Source organism: Mobula birostris, chromosome 3, assembly GCF_030028105.1.
Source record: "Mobula birostris isolate sMobBir1 chromosome 3, sMobBir1.hap1, whole genome shotgun sequence".
In the NCBI taxonomy this organism is placed as follows: domain Eukaryota; kingdom Metazoa; phylum Chordata; class Chondrichthyes; order Myliobatiformes; family Myliobatidae; genus Mobula; species Mobula birostris.
In genome coordinates, this window is record NC_092372.1 from 80403973 (window position 1) to 80418947 (window position 14975).

Below are 14975 nucleotides of genomic sequence, written 5' to 3' on the forward strand. Positions count from 1 at the left end.
GAACCTGAAAGGGGAGGGATGAAGTAAAGAGCTGGGAAGTTGACTGGTGAAAGAGATACAGGGCTGGAGAAGGGGGAATCTGATAGAAGCGGACGGAAGACCATGGGAGAAAGAAAAGGGGGAGGAGCACCAGAGGGAGGCAATGGGCAGGCAAGGAGATAAGGTGAGAGACAGAAAGGGGGACAGGGAATGTTGAAGGGAGTGGGAGGGGCATTACCAGAAATTTGAGAGATCAATATTCATGCCATCAGGTTGGAGGCTACCCAGATGGAATATAAGCTGTTGTTGCTCCAACCTGAGTGTGGCCTCATCACAACAGTGGCAACCCATGTTAATTCCATTCCCTATTCCTATTCCAATATGTCTATCCATGGCCCCATCCACTGTCGTGATGAGGCCACACTAAGTTTGGAGAAACAACACCTTATATTCTGTCTGGGTAGCCTTCAACCTGATGGCATGAACATCAATTTCTGGCAATGCCCCTGCCCTCCTTTCTCTTTCTCCTTCAGCATTGACCATTCCCCTTGTCCCTCTCTCACCTTGTCTCCTTGCCCACCCATCACCTCCCTCTCGTGCTCCTTCCCCCTTTGCTTTCTCCAAGGCCTTTTGTCCTCTTCTATCAGAACCCCCCCCACTTCTCCAGCCCAGCATCTCTTTCACCGATCAACTTTCCAGCTCTTTACTTCACTCCTCCCCCTTCATGTTTCACCTATCACCTTGTGTTTCGTTCTCCCCTCCCCCACCTTTTAAATCTATTCCTCAGCTATTTTTGTCCAGTCCTGCCGAAGGGTCTCGGCCCGAAACGTCGACTGTACTCTTTTCCATAGATGCTGCCTGGCCTGCTGAGTTCCTCCAGCATTTTGTGTGTGTTGTACAATAAGACAATGCCATCTTTCTTTTGTCTCTCCCTTCACTTGGCAGACCTCTATCACTGTCATTTCAATTTTCCTTTTTTCTATCAACACTAAATAAAACAATTGTGAAGCAACAGACTTGTGCCTCTTTCCTAACATTTGAAGCAACCTGGGATTAAAACATCAGAATCCTACACAAGGCTACTTGGACTATACCTCTTCCCATCCTGTCTCTTGTAAGGATGCCATGCCTTTCTCCCAGTTCCTCTGCCTCCATAATGACTGCTGTCAGGATGAGCCTTTTTCTTGCAGGACATCTGAAATGCCTTCTTTTTTGGTAAATGTGGCTTCCCTTCTGCTGTGGTTGACGGAGCCCCATCTTGCATTTTTGCTCTGAATCTCTAAATAAAATAAAATAAAAGAAAATAAATCCATGTGACAATAGCAAACCTATTTACCAATATAATGTACCAATCCCCTGTCAGCCTCTTCTTAAGTCATTCCTAGAAGGTACCAAGTCCCTTCATTGCATTTATCTCACAGATATCAGTAAAGTAGGGAAATCTTGGCTTCCATGCTGTAACCTCCACATTCCTCATTGCACCTAAGGTGCAGGTTGCTGTTGTCTGCATTCGGTGTAGAAGCCATTTTCAAACTGGTGCAAAGTCTCAAGAGCTGCATTTAAGTGTGGTCCTGTTGGGAACCACATGTTCTGATTTAGTGTATGTTACTGGGCTGTTAACCTAATTTTCTGATCATGATATGTGGCAACTGGATGGATGATGGTGCTAAATAAACACAACAATGCCTTAGCATATCGTAAGTGCATGATGTCCAATTTCTTGGCAATCATTTGTACATTTGATGCCATGTAATACAAAGTTTTCATCTTTATCAACTTCAAGGTTGTTCACTTTCAACTTTCTCTACTTTCAATACCAAATGTATAGAGGTATTTATCCTTTCACCTACATTTTACGATATACTTTCTTTCCTCAAATCAATTCTAACTTAAAATATTTTTCAAGTATAAAGCTAAACATTAAAAAAACTTGGATAAGCTTGGTAACCTTTCAGGGAAACCTGCAAACATTTTTGATGACAATAGAAAGCAGTGGAAAGGTCAGGCTGTAGCTCCAGAGAGAGAAATGCAGAGAGTTTCAAGCCAATGGTCTTGCATCAGATCAACTGTCATGAAAGATTGTTAACCTAATGCACTAACTCTATTGTTTGATAACAATTCCAAGCACCAGGTGAGGATGTAGGTGGGTGGGTGGGCGAGGTGGATGAAGTGAGAAGCTGGGAGCTAGTAAGTGGGAAAGGTAAAGGGTTGAAGAAAGAATCTGTTAGGAGAGGAAAGTGGGCCATGGGAGAAAGGGAAGGAGAAGGGGCATCAGAGGGAGGTGATAGGCAGGTGTGCAGAAGAGAAGGGATAAGAGAGGATCAGAATGGGGAATGGAAAAGGAGAGAATGGGGAGGGGAAGATTACCGGAATTTAGAGAAATCGAGGTTCATGCCCACAGGTTGGAGGCTACCCAGATTGAACGTGAGGTGTTGCTCCTTCAACCTGAGAGTGGGCTTATCGTGGCAGTAGATGAGGCCATAGACCTACATGGCAGAATGGGAATGGATAGTGGAATTAAAATGGGTGGCCACTGGAAAATCTCCCCTGTTGCAGATGGAGCAGAGGTGCCCAAAGAAGCACCTCTGTGTTGGCTCTCACTGATGTAGAGAAGGCTGCACCGGGAGAACCAAATACAGTAGATGACCCCAAAAGACTCGGAGATATAGTGTAGCTTCACCTGGAAGGACTGTTTGCGGCCCTGAATGGTGGTGAGGGAGGAAGTTGAGGGGTAAGTGTAACTCTTGTCATGCTTGTAGGAGTAAACACCTGGAGGGAGATCAGTGGGGAGAGATGAATGGGCAAGGAAGTCACACAGAGAGTGATCCCTGTGAAAAGTGGAGAGGTGTGGGGTGGGGGAGAGGAGAACATATATTTAGTGGTAAGATCCTATTGAAGCTGGTGTAGGTTACAGAGAATGAGGCCATGGAGTGGCAGGTAATTGACAAAGGAGCTTGTGGGATGGTAGGTACAGCTAATGTTTTAATTGTAACAGCTTCAGCATTACTTGTGAAAATCTCCTACAATGCCATTTCACGTAATTTGATAAATGCAACCACCAGAGGGCAATATTGCTCCTTTGCATAGTTAAGGTAAAGGGACCACTTGGAGGCAGCAATCATCATATGTTAGAATTCACCCTGCAGTCTGAGAAGGAGAAGCTAAAATCGGATGTATCAGTACTACAGTGGAGTAAAGGAAATTCCAGAGGCATGATAGGGGAGCTGGTCAAAGCTGACTGGAAGGAGACAGTAGCAGGATGATGGCAGAAGAGGAATAGCAGGACTTTCTGGGAAAATTTGGAAGGTGCAGGATAGACACATCCCAAAAATGAAGAAATATTCTAAAGGGAGAATGAGGAAACTGTGGCAGACAGAGGAAGTCAAAGACAGAACAAAAGCAAAATAAAGGGCATATTATACGGTAAAAATGGTGGTAGTAGAGGGTTGCCTCTCTGACTGGAGGCCTGTGACTAGAAGAGTGCTGCAGGGATCAGTGTTGGGTCCTTTGTTGTTTGTCATTTATATCATAATGTGGTTAATTGGATCAGTAAATTTGCAATGACGCCAAGATTGGAGGTGTAGTGGACTGTGAGAAAGGCTATCATGGCTTGCAGAGGGAAAAATGGGCTGAAAAATGACAGATGGAATTTAATGCAGAAAAGTGTGGGGTTTTTGTACTTCAGTTGGACCAACCAGTCTTCCACAGTGAATGGAAGGGCACTGAGAGGTGTGGTAAAACAAAGGGGTCAGGGAATACAGGTCCGTAATTAATTGAAAGTGGCATCACAGGTAGATAGGGTCGTAAAGAAACTTCTAGCACATTGGCCTTCAAAAATAAATGTATTGAGTACCTGAGATGGGATGTTATGTTGAAGTTCTATAAGACATTGGTGAGGCCTAATTTAGAGTATTGTGTGCAGATTTGGTCACCTAGCTACAGGAAAGAAGGTTGAAAGAGTATAGAGAAAATTCACAAGGATGTTACCGAGTCTGGAGGACCTGAGTTATAAGGAAAGATTGAATAGGACTGTATTCTTTAGAACGTAGAAGATTGAAAGGAGGTTTGACAGAGGTATACAAAATTATGAGGGGCATAGATAGGGTAAATGAAAGCAGGCTTTTTCCACTGAGGTTGGGTGGGACAATAACCAGAGGTCATGGGTTAAAAGTGAAATGTGAGAAGTTTAAGGGGAATATGAGGGGGATGAGAGTGTGGAATGAGCTGCCAGCACAAATGGTGCATGTGAGCTCAATTACAATGTTTAGGGAAAGTTTGATAGGTACGTGGATTGTAGGGATATGGAGGATATGGTGTGTTGATGGAAGTAGGCACTTTAAATGGTTTCAGCAAGGACTAGATGGGCCAAATGGCCTGTTGCTGTGCTGTACTTCTCAATGATTCTATGACTCTAAATATTAGTGGTCGGGGTGCTCTTTAAAAAAAAACAATTTTTCCATCTAAAAAAGCCATAAAGAGCAAAGATAAATAATATAAAAGAGGAAAAAAAAAGATACACAAGGGGTAAAAGAGAGATGAGAGTGGATATTGAACCATTGGAAAATTACACTGGAGAGGTAGTAAATGGGGGACAAAGAAATGGCAGTGACTCTCAATAAGTATTCTGCATCAGTCTTCACTTTGAGCAGAATGCTAGAAATGCAAGCATGTCAGGGGGCAGAAGTGAATGTCATTGCTATTACCAAGGAGAAGGTGCTTGGGAAATTGAAAGGTCTGAAGATAGATAAGTCATCTGGACCAGATGGTGTACACCCCATTGTTCTGAAAGAGGTGGCTGAAGAGATTGCAGAGGCATTAGTAATGACATTTCAAGAAACACTAGATTCTGGAATAGTTCCTGAGGACTGGAAAATTGCAAATGCTACTCCATTCTTTAAGAAGGAAGGCAGGGAGAAGAAAGGAAATTATAGGCCAGTTATCCTGACTTGAGTAGTTGGAAAGATGTTGGAGTCCTTTATTAAGGATGAGTTTTTGGGGTACTTAGAGGCATATTATAAAATAGGCTAAAGATTGCATGAATTTCTAAAGAGGAAATCTTGCCTGACAAATCTGCTGGTATTATTTGAGGAAATAATAGTCAGGATAGGCAAAGGAGAGTCAGTGGTTGTCGTTTATTTGGATTTTCAAAAGGCCTTTAACAAGGTGCCACACATGAAGCTGCTGAACAAGACAAGAGCCCATGGTATTACAGGAAATGTACTAGGATGGATAGAAAGTTGGTATGAGGTAAAGAGTGGGATTAAAGGAAGCCCTTACTGTTTGGCTGCCGATGACTAGTAGTGTGCTGCAGGGGTTGCTGTTGGGACCACTTATTTTCATGTTGTATGTCAGTGATTTGGATAAAGGAATTGAGGGCTTTGTGACCAAGTTTGCAGACAAAATGAAGATAGGTGGAAGGACAGGCAGTGTTGAGGAAACAGGGTGTCTGCAGAAGAACTTAGACGGACTGGGGGAATGGCCAAAGAAGTGACAGATGGAATATAATGCAGGGAAGTGCATAGTCATGCACTTCGGCAGAAGGAATAAAGGTATGGACTATTTTGTAAATGGGGAGAAAATTTAACAATCTGAGGTGCAGAGGGACTTGGGAGTCCTCCTGCAGGATTCCCTAAAGGTTAACTTGCAGGTTGAGCTGGTGGTAAGTGAGGCAAATGTGTTGTTAACATTCATTTCAAGAGGACTAGAATACAAAAGCATGAATGTACTGCTGAGGCTTTATAAGGTATTGGTCAAACCACATGGAGCATTGTGAACAGTTTTGGGCCTCTTATCTAAGAAAGGATGTGCTGGTATTGGAGAGAGTCCAGAGGAGGTTCATGTGAATGATCCCAGGAATGAAAGAGTTAACATGTGAAGAACATTTGATGGCTCTGGGCCTGTATTCGTTCGAGTTTGGAAAAAGTGGGTGGGGGGGGGATCTCAGTGAAACCTTTTGAATGTTGAAAGGTCTGGATAGAGTGGATGTGAGGAGAATGCTTCCTATAGTGGGGAGTCTAGACCAGAGTGCACAGCCTCAGGATTGAGGGACAAACGTTTAGAATAGAGATGAGAAAAAAATTCTTCAGCCAATGGGTAGTGAATCTGTGGAATTCTTTGCCATGGGCGGCTGTGCAGGCCAAGTCGGTGGGTATATTTAAGGTGGAGGTTGATAGGTTCTTGATTAATCAGGGAGTCAAATGTTACGGGAAGAAGGCAGGACAATGGGGCAGAGAGGGACAATAAATAAACTATGATGGGATGGTGGGGCAGCCTTGATGGACTGAATGGCCTAATCCTTCTCATAGGTCTGGTCTTTGCACTCCCTGCCATCTTTAATAATTAAGAATTAGTTTTCCCTATGCTTTGCTTTAATGAATGATAAATACATTAACCCAGCAGGGGATTCTAGTTATTATAGACATTTCAGGTAGTAATGCTGAAATTTCAATGAAGTACTAAATTAATGCTGTATATTAATCTACCTGATTAACATTAGTACTGCAAGTGCCCTCTCTACATTCCTCTCTCTCCCTCCAGCTCCAATACAACAAACAAACACATTCATTCTGCATTGTTAGCAGATTACTAAATACAAAGGAATACATGCATTCGCGAGAACTGGCTGACATTTTATTACTCCCAGAACACACCTTAAACTGAGTTCCAATCTGAATGAAGAGAAATCTCAAAGTAAGAGGAGAGGGTAAGATTGAAAGTGTAGCATGAAAAGTGACAGAGATACTTGCATTTATTCAATTAAAAATGTTAATAATTATTTAGGAGCACCGAATGCTCTTTACTCCCTGGTGAAACTTAATTCTTTGGAATGTGTAATGTATAATGATACAGCTGACTCAATACCTGTAAGTTTTTGATTTCCTGTGGTCCTGTGAGTTAAAATGTTTGTTTGATGTTAAAAGAAGAAAGATTTTACAGCCTGGACTGATAAAGCTTTCTTTTTAATTTCTGACTTAATTAAACTAAGATACCAAAAGAGAAAAAGAAACCTGCAATATACACACTACATACACAGCTCAAGATGTTCCAGAGATCTTTATGACTAGTGAAGTGCTTTTGAAATAAGGTCACTGTTATGTGACAGGTTGGATTCAATGCCCTATGAATTGCAGAATGTAGTTAAATAATTGTTTACATTGATGTTGGTTGAGAAGGTTACAACAATGAGGGGAATAGTGGTGTTATTTTCATCTCTGAGAGGACAGGTGGGTTCTTGATTTAATTTAGCATCTGAAAGAGGCAGTTCAAAAGTACTAAATTAGAGTGTCAGTCTCATGTTTAAATCCCTGGAACAGGACATTAATGAATTGTAAGTAAAGAACCATTGTCAATGATCCATTAAAAAGTTATTATTTATCAAATAGTGATTATGGTCAAATTCAGGTTTCAGTTTGGGGGGGAGTGGAACTTAAAACAATGTATTCTAGCTTTTGTTGGGGTTGAAATAGTACTAATGACAGTAATTTGGTCAAAAATGTTACAGACGAATAAGATGTTTTAAAACTAACTTGGCTCAACACAAAATCTGTGCATACTCTTCGGAGTTCTAGTTAGTAAATAAACCGAGTTTAGTGAAAGAAATGATCAGTAATATAAAACTAAATTATAAATAATAGGGAATCAGGAAAATACAAGTAACAGCAAAGAGGGATTAAAAAAAACATATGTGGAAATAAAAAGAAAGGGAAACATACATAAATTATAAAGATTAACACAAAAATGCTTCTAATCATAATATTCAAAAGGAAAATGGTAGTTATGGATTATTAAAATAGAGGCAAATATGGTAAGAAAATGCAGATGTTGTATATTTCTAAAAGTTGCTGGTGAATGCAGCAGGCCAGGCAGCATCTCTAGGAAGAGGTACAGTCGACGTTTCAGGAAGCATCTTGGCCCGAAACATCAACTGTATCTCTTCCTAGAGATGCTGTCTGGCCTGCTGCGTTCACCAGCAACTTTGATGTGTGTTGCTTCAAATTCCAGCATCTGCAGATTTCCTCATGTTTGCATGTTGTATATTTATATTGTGTTTGCCCAGTCAAGGAAGAAATTGATATACACAACGTTCTAAGAAAATGAAAAGTGAATCTAGCAACGGAGCTTTTTACATTTACACAGACAAGAAAACTGTATTGGGGCAATACTGGTACTGAAATCAGAGACCATCACTTCCTCCCCTCTGTTCAAATGCCCACTCCTTAGTTTTTCACATGTGAAGCCATCAGTGTCATCTACTATATCCAGTGATGCTTCCTCTACATGGCCGACAACCGACACAGATCTGGGGATCGCTTTGTCAGCACCTTTGCTCCATCCACCACAGTGGCCAGGATTCCCTTGTGGCCAGCCGTTTTAATTCCACTTTCTGTTCCCATGCTATCATGTCAGCCCATGGCCTCCTCCTCTGCCACGTTAAGGCTAGATGCAGATTGGAGGCAACACCTCATATTTTGTCCTGATAGTCTCCAACCTTAAGGCATCAGCAATGATTTCTCTAACTTCGGAAACTGCTCCCATCTTTCCCCATCCCCTCCTTTGTTTTCCCTTCTTCTCTTTCCCTAACAACTGGCCCGTCACCTTTACCTACTTTCCTCCAGTTGCCCACCTCTTTCCCTTTATTCCCTGGTCTACTGTGCTCTCCTATCAGATTCCTCCTTCAGCACTTTGCCTCTTATGCCTTTCACCTCCCAGGTTTCCTTTTTCTATACACACCCCACTTCCTGCCTTCTACCTCTCACCATTCACCAACCCATTCCCCCTCCCCTCCCCTCCCCTTTTATTCTGGCGTTTGCCCCCCCCCCACTTTCTAGTCCTGAAGATGGATTCCAGCCCAAAACGTTGACTATTTATTTCCTTCTGTAGATGCTACCTGACCTGTTGAGTTCCTCTAATACTCTGTGTGTGTTACTCTAAATTTCTAGCTTCTGCAGAGTCTTGTATCTCCTTGGTGGCTTTTACCATCGGATTCCATGGGAAGACAATTGGGAAATGGGAAATGCTTTCGGCATAATCCGAATGCCCTTGATTTATTACCTTACATAGAAACTTGCAAATATTATGTCATTACTTATGAAATATAAGAGGATGAAACTAATAAATTGTACAGCTATTAGCCTTTGTTTCTGTTGTGGAGAAGTTATGGAATGTGTAATTAGGAACAAAATTACTATTCATTCTATTTCCTCAATCAGTATTTGGTCTCACCAGTGTCTGGGAGACTACCTTGTTCACAATGAATACAGTAAATTTAAATGAGACACAAAAGCAAATTACTATGTTACCTGGAGGGGGACTTCAGAAAAGTAGACATTGTGAAAATAGGTAGTTAAGGAGCAGGTGTGTGTAGAAGCAAAGTTGCAATGATAATGTACAATAAGAGCTTCCTATCAACTGTCATATCTGTGGCAGTTTACATAAACTGTGTTGTTTTCCTGTATTTTTAGCAGTAGCCTCCACTAGAAGAGCAACTGAACATCCTCCAGATTTGAACTCTCCTATTGAAAATACTCAGACAGGTAAGGCAATGGCTGAAGAAGCATCATGACAGTAAATTCATGAGAGAAGGCCTCTGTAGCAATTTCATCATGGTGATCACTAAGTGGAAGTTAATTTCAGCTGATTAGAGAAAGCCAACATGAATACAGCAGAGATAGAACACGAGTAGCAAATCTTGTGCTTTAAACAGATAAATAAAGTAGTAACCGGAAAATTCTGTGGGTGTCGTTTGTGTGGACTTTCAAAGCTATGTAATCATGTTTCGTTACATTGGCTTTTGACTGAAAGCACAACTTGTGGAACTGGAGGCAAATTACAGACTTGGTTAGGAGATAAAGGGGTTGTAATAAAAGGGTTGTAATCACTTCTGGTAGATCTCATTTACTGTATTACATGGCGTACATAATCCAATATGTTTTACATTAAGTACGGCGGTAGCATAGTGGTTAGTGCATCCAGCAATAAGGTCAAGGTTTGATTCCCGTCAAGGTCAGTAAAGTTTGTACATTTCTTCCATGACTGGGTTGGTTTCCTCCAGGTGCTCCGGTTTCCCCCCAACATTCCAAAGATGCACAGGTTAGGGTTAGTAAGTTGTGGGCATGCCATGTTGGTGCTGGAAGCAAGGTGAAACTTGTGAGCTGCCCAGCCCATTCCTCTCTGATTTGATTTGAAACAAATGACACATATTACTGTATGTATTGCTGTATATGTGACAAACAAAGTTAATCTAAATCTACTGGGTAATATAGTGAAGGGTTGAAATTTACAGGAAAAAAGGATTAAATGTGGGAAACCTGAGACAGGTAAAGTGTCTGGTCACCTGTTTTGAACTAAAAATTGGAGATCTAACCTTTATTTAAATAGTTTTAATTTTTTTGCACTATTTCTGTTGTTTTTCACTTTATTCATCATTGTAATTAAGTGAGTGGGGTGTTGTTTCTTTGCACCATACTGTTGTTTGGTGTTTGTTGCTGTATTTATTGTTGTATTTATTATTGCTGTGTACACTGTTTACTCTGTGAGTCTCACATGAACAAAAAATTTCGTTGCATCTTGGTGCATATGACAAAAACTAATCTGAATCTGGACAACAAAATCAACATCTAACAACAAAGTGTTAGCTTTTATATCTGTAGAATTAGGATCTAGTAAGGGGAATTGCATTGCAATTGCTTTACAAAACCCTGGTTAGAATACTTTTGTTGTGCTGTGTACAGTTCTGGGATCACACCTCAAAAGACTGTGTACATACATTTACTGATGCTTCTGGACACATCTTCAGTGATGTGCCTGGAATCATCGGGTGTTTCGGGTCTTTCAACATCATACACCCTCTACTTAGAAGAAAATTCTGTCAGAGTTACCAGGCCTCCTAGGGTTAGACTATATAGAGAACAATCTCAAAATCAGATGGAGGCCACTGACAAGAGAATGGGGAGGGTAGGAGTGATGTAACATTTTCATCTGCTGTACATCCTCGGACTCCTTTGATGGTAGCAATGAGGAGAGGGCACATCCTGGATCGTGAGGGTCCTAAATGATGGATGCTGACTTCTTGAGGAACCTTCATTTGAAAATTTTCTCAATAATTCTATTTACTCAATTTGCATTTGGTCTCACCAGTGTCTCGGAGACTACCTTGTGAGCAATGAATGCAGTAAATTTAAACGAGAGGTAGAAGCAAATTTCTATTTTACCTGCAAGGGGAGTTTAGAATTCTAGACAGTGTAAAAATAAGTAGTTAAAGAGTAGTGTGCATAAAATGAAATGATAATGTGCAATAAATCCTTACTAGTTTGTTATTTAAAAGGTAAATGGCCATATCTGGCAGCTTATATAAACTGTATTGTTTTCCTGTGTTTTTAGCAATGGCCTCCACCACATGTATAAATGAACATCCTCCAGATTTGAACACTTCTAGCGAAAATATTCAGACAGGTGAGGCAATGGCCGAAGAAGCATCATGACATTAAGTTGCAACAGGGTCTCCAGAACTGAATGAGGCAAGGCCTGTGTAGCAATTGCATCATGGGCAGTTTGATCACTAAGAGGAAGTTAATTGAATGCATCACATTTGGGAGTAATTCTACTCATTGCACAGTCACACAGAAGCATTTTCTTCATCCCAGTTTATCTCATTCAGTAGTTATGCTCCACATGAACCACTTCCAACTTTACTCCATTGAATTTTATCAGCACATTAATCTATTCCATTATTCCTCATGTAGTTAATCAGCTTCTCCATAAATGTTTTTATTGCTTCATGTTCTTAGCCTTCTCTGGGTAAAGAGGTTTCCACTGAATTCCTCACCACATTTATTAACAACTATCTGATGTTTATAATCTGAAAGTTTTGTACTGTAACACCAGTGATATATCTTCACTAAATTTATTCTATTAAACTCTTCATAATTATAGTAATCTCACTATCAGGATGTCCTCAGCCTTAAGAGCCCCAGTCCATTCTATCTTTCCTGATACATACCAGCTTCTGAGTTCTGAGTATCCTTGTAACTCTTTTTATAGGTATAAAGATCAGTTTAACAAATATCCTAACCCTAGTCTAGCGAAATGTAACACTACTTCATTACTTTTTACTTCCTCTAAAGTTTCCCTAGTGCTTTGTTCATATGGTTGCAGATTTATCCACTGGTTTACAATGTTTTACAATTCTGTATTCCCTCATCCATTTGTTCTTCTCTATCATTTACACATTTTTATGAACATAGGGAGTTAATTAATGTATTTTTTAAAATTATGTGTGAAGAACCTGTTGCTGGATATCACTGATATATAGTTTGTATAATGTATACCAGCCAATGATTAATTTTATGTACATTTTCAATTGAGCTAAATTATTTAGTCACAATGGTAAATAAGAATTAAATATGAATGTAATCTAAATATTGAAACTTTGCTTTGGTTAATGACTTTGAGGTAGTCATTGCCACATATAAAATGTTGCCAATTAAAGTCAATTAATTTTCTTTCAATAAGGATAGAAATCTTGCTAATTATAACTCAGAGAATCTCTGTCTCTCATTTCAAAGATACTGACACTTTTCATCTTTGCAACATTATCAGTTTTTATGTCAGATTTTCCAGCACCTGCAGAAGTTTCTGTTTGTACTGTTGATTAAACTGGCTCTCATAAATTTGGCAAATTAATACTTACATGTGGCTGAATCAGCATTGTATCTGATTTGAATTTTTATCAGTTTTATTCTGCTAACTTCTTTTTGGTGTGAGGTATTACTTAGTTATGGAAATGTCTAAACCACCTGACTGGACATTACAGAATTTGTCCAGGCTTCTCAAATGAGACATTCTGTTACAGCCCAATCATACTGCACGCTTTGTTGATGTGTTGTGCTTTTGGTCGCACATTGACACATTATTGTGGAAGAGAAACCACTGACGTTGAATTTTGGACATGATTACAAGGCTAATTGTGCGTTAACATTGGTATCATAGTATTCATTGTAAAGCACTCTTTGTGGCAAAGACTTAGAGAAGCCGTCAACTTTGGAAGGGTATGGCTCAGGTTCTTGCTTGAATTGTACATCATGCTGATTTGGGAATGTATCATCATCCCTTCATTATTACTGTGACTAAATCCTGGAACTCCCTACCCAAAAGTGTCATGTGAACACCTTCACTGCATGGGCAGCAGCTATTCGCCAAGGTGGCTGACCACCATCCAATCAGGGACAATGAGGTATTCGAAGTAAATTGTGGCCTTGTGAATGATGCCTATATGATGAAAAGAAATGAAAACGTTTTGGAAAGCACTACCCCCTCCCCACCCCTCGGCACGGAAGTATTATTGGCAGAGGGCGATTGACTTCTGGAGTCACCAGTCCTTTCCTCATTTCACTTCTGGGTTTCACAATCTGTGGAAAAAGCTTCACATTCCTTCTTAAATATAAATTAAACTCTGAATTGAATGTAGGAGACATTTAAATATGTTAATTAAGTGTCCTGACTCTCCACTAAAGTGAGCAGACTGATGTTCTCCAATGGAAAAACAGTCATTGGGGAAATTACAACATGTAAGGGGGCACATTTCTTCCATTTAACTTCAACTGCGTCCATCATCATCTGTCATGGGGAATAGGTTATTAAAGCCCTTGAGCTCAAACAGGAGCATCATTGAAGAGTGAGTTTCTTTCTTCCCCATGTATAAGATGCATAGGCAAATTGCTGAGATCTGAAAACTAGACATGGATCAAAAAATGACTGGGGGATTATCCTGGTTTCAATTGCTTTTGGGATTGTACTGGACTGTATAGCTCAGTAACACACCAGTTTCTACATTTACCTGATAATCCACCTGACTACATTCGCTGGAAGCTAAACAACTTCATCTGCCAGTCAAAGGACTCCCACTTGCAAAAGATTTTTGTAACTACTGAGCGGCTGAACTTCCATCAGTGAGATTCAGAATTGTTTCCAGGCATTCAGACACAAAGACACAGTACATCCTATTAGTATTAGTGTACTTGAGTTAAAAGTCATTTTTAAAATCTGTATTTAAGGGTGATATGCAAAACATGATCCATTGCAATATGCTTTATTTTATTATTGTGGTATATTTACATCGCTTTTAGTACATATTATTTCCATTCAGGGTGCACAAATCTTTTCTTCAAAAGCTCTGACGACCATTACACTGAGAAGTTTCTTTTGAGGTGTCCACGATGAAATGTGTGTATAACTAACCATACATTGTATTTACTAGTTCTGACCCTCAGGCAGGCGATTGATTAAAATCACTCTTTGGTATTACTTTCCTAAATTCACACATTCTCCTTACCGGTTCAGTCAGTGATTGTTTTCAAACATACAGTATTTTAAGATCTTGTATTAAAAATAGCATTCCAATTCACCAAGTAGTCCTATAGTTATGAAAGACACTTTATATATCCAAGCTCTGGATATTCTTAAAACATCCCATTACAATCGTTTCTGATATTATTAACTCTCACATTGATCATCTTTGGCTCTTCATCTATCCTGTTACATCGTTCATCCATGTGTCTTATCCAACTTATACAGCTCTAATTCTCGGTGATAGCTCATTATTGAGCAGGCATTATCAATTCAACATTCACTGTTCTCATTAATTAATTCCATTGGGCTGCATAATCTTTTGCTTCACTTCTTCACTGGCTTTTTGCTAATTCCTTTTCCCCCATATCTGCAATGTGAATATTAGTCACAGTAACCAACCCAATTTCCACTCTGTACTTCAATCCTCTTTTGAACCTGTTCCATGCAGTTTCTCAACATCCTTACTGCCCACAAACTGTAGGCTCTGTTATTTACTGGTTAAGTGACCTATGCAGTTCTGTCCTGATCTGCTGGTCTTTCCCTGTTTAGATTCATTTGACGTCATGGGCAGGGTGCAGAAATTCTATTTTGGTTGCAATTGTTGATGCTGCTGCAACTTATTTTCTGCTGCTTATCTATTTAATACTGTT

At 40.0% G+C, this 14975-nt stretch overlaps 1 protein-coding gene across 4 annotated transcripts in view; it reads left to right on the forward strand.

The window, feature by feature from the left end:
• LOC140194623 (protein sel-1 homolog 3-like) overlaps positions 1 to 12648 on the forward strand; it is a 104738-nt gene extending 92090 nt beyond the window's left edge. For 3 of the 4 annotated variants that reach the window (XM_072251868.1, XM_072251864.1, XM_072251867.1), the window contains exons 24-25: positions 9441 to 9512; positions 11359 to 12648. In XM_072251868.1, coding sequence (XP_072107969.1) covers positions 9441 to 9512; positions 11359 to 11459 — 173 coding nt within the window. In that variant the 3' untranslated portion in view covers positions 11460 to 12648. The remainder of the gene's footprint in view (positions 1 to 9440; positions 9513 to 11358) is intronic. The other variant, XM_072251865.1, reaches the window with a different exon arrangement.
• Positions 12649 to 14975: the final 2327 nt, after the last annotated feature.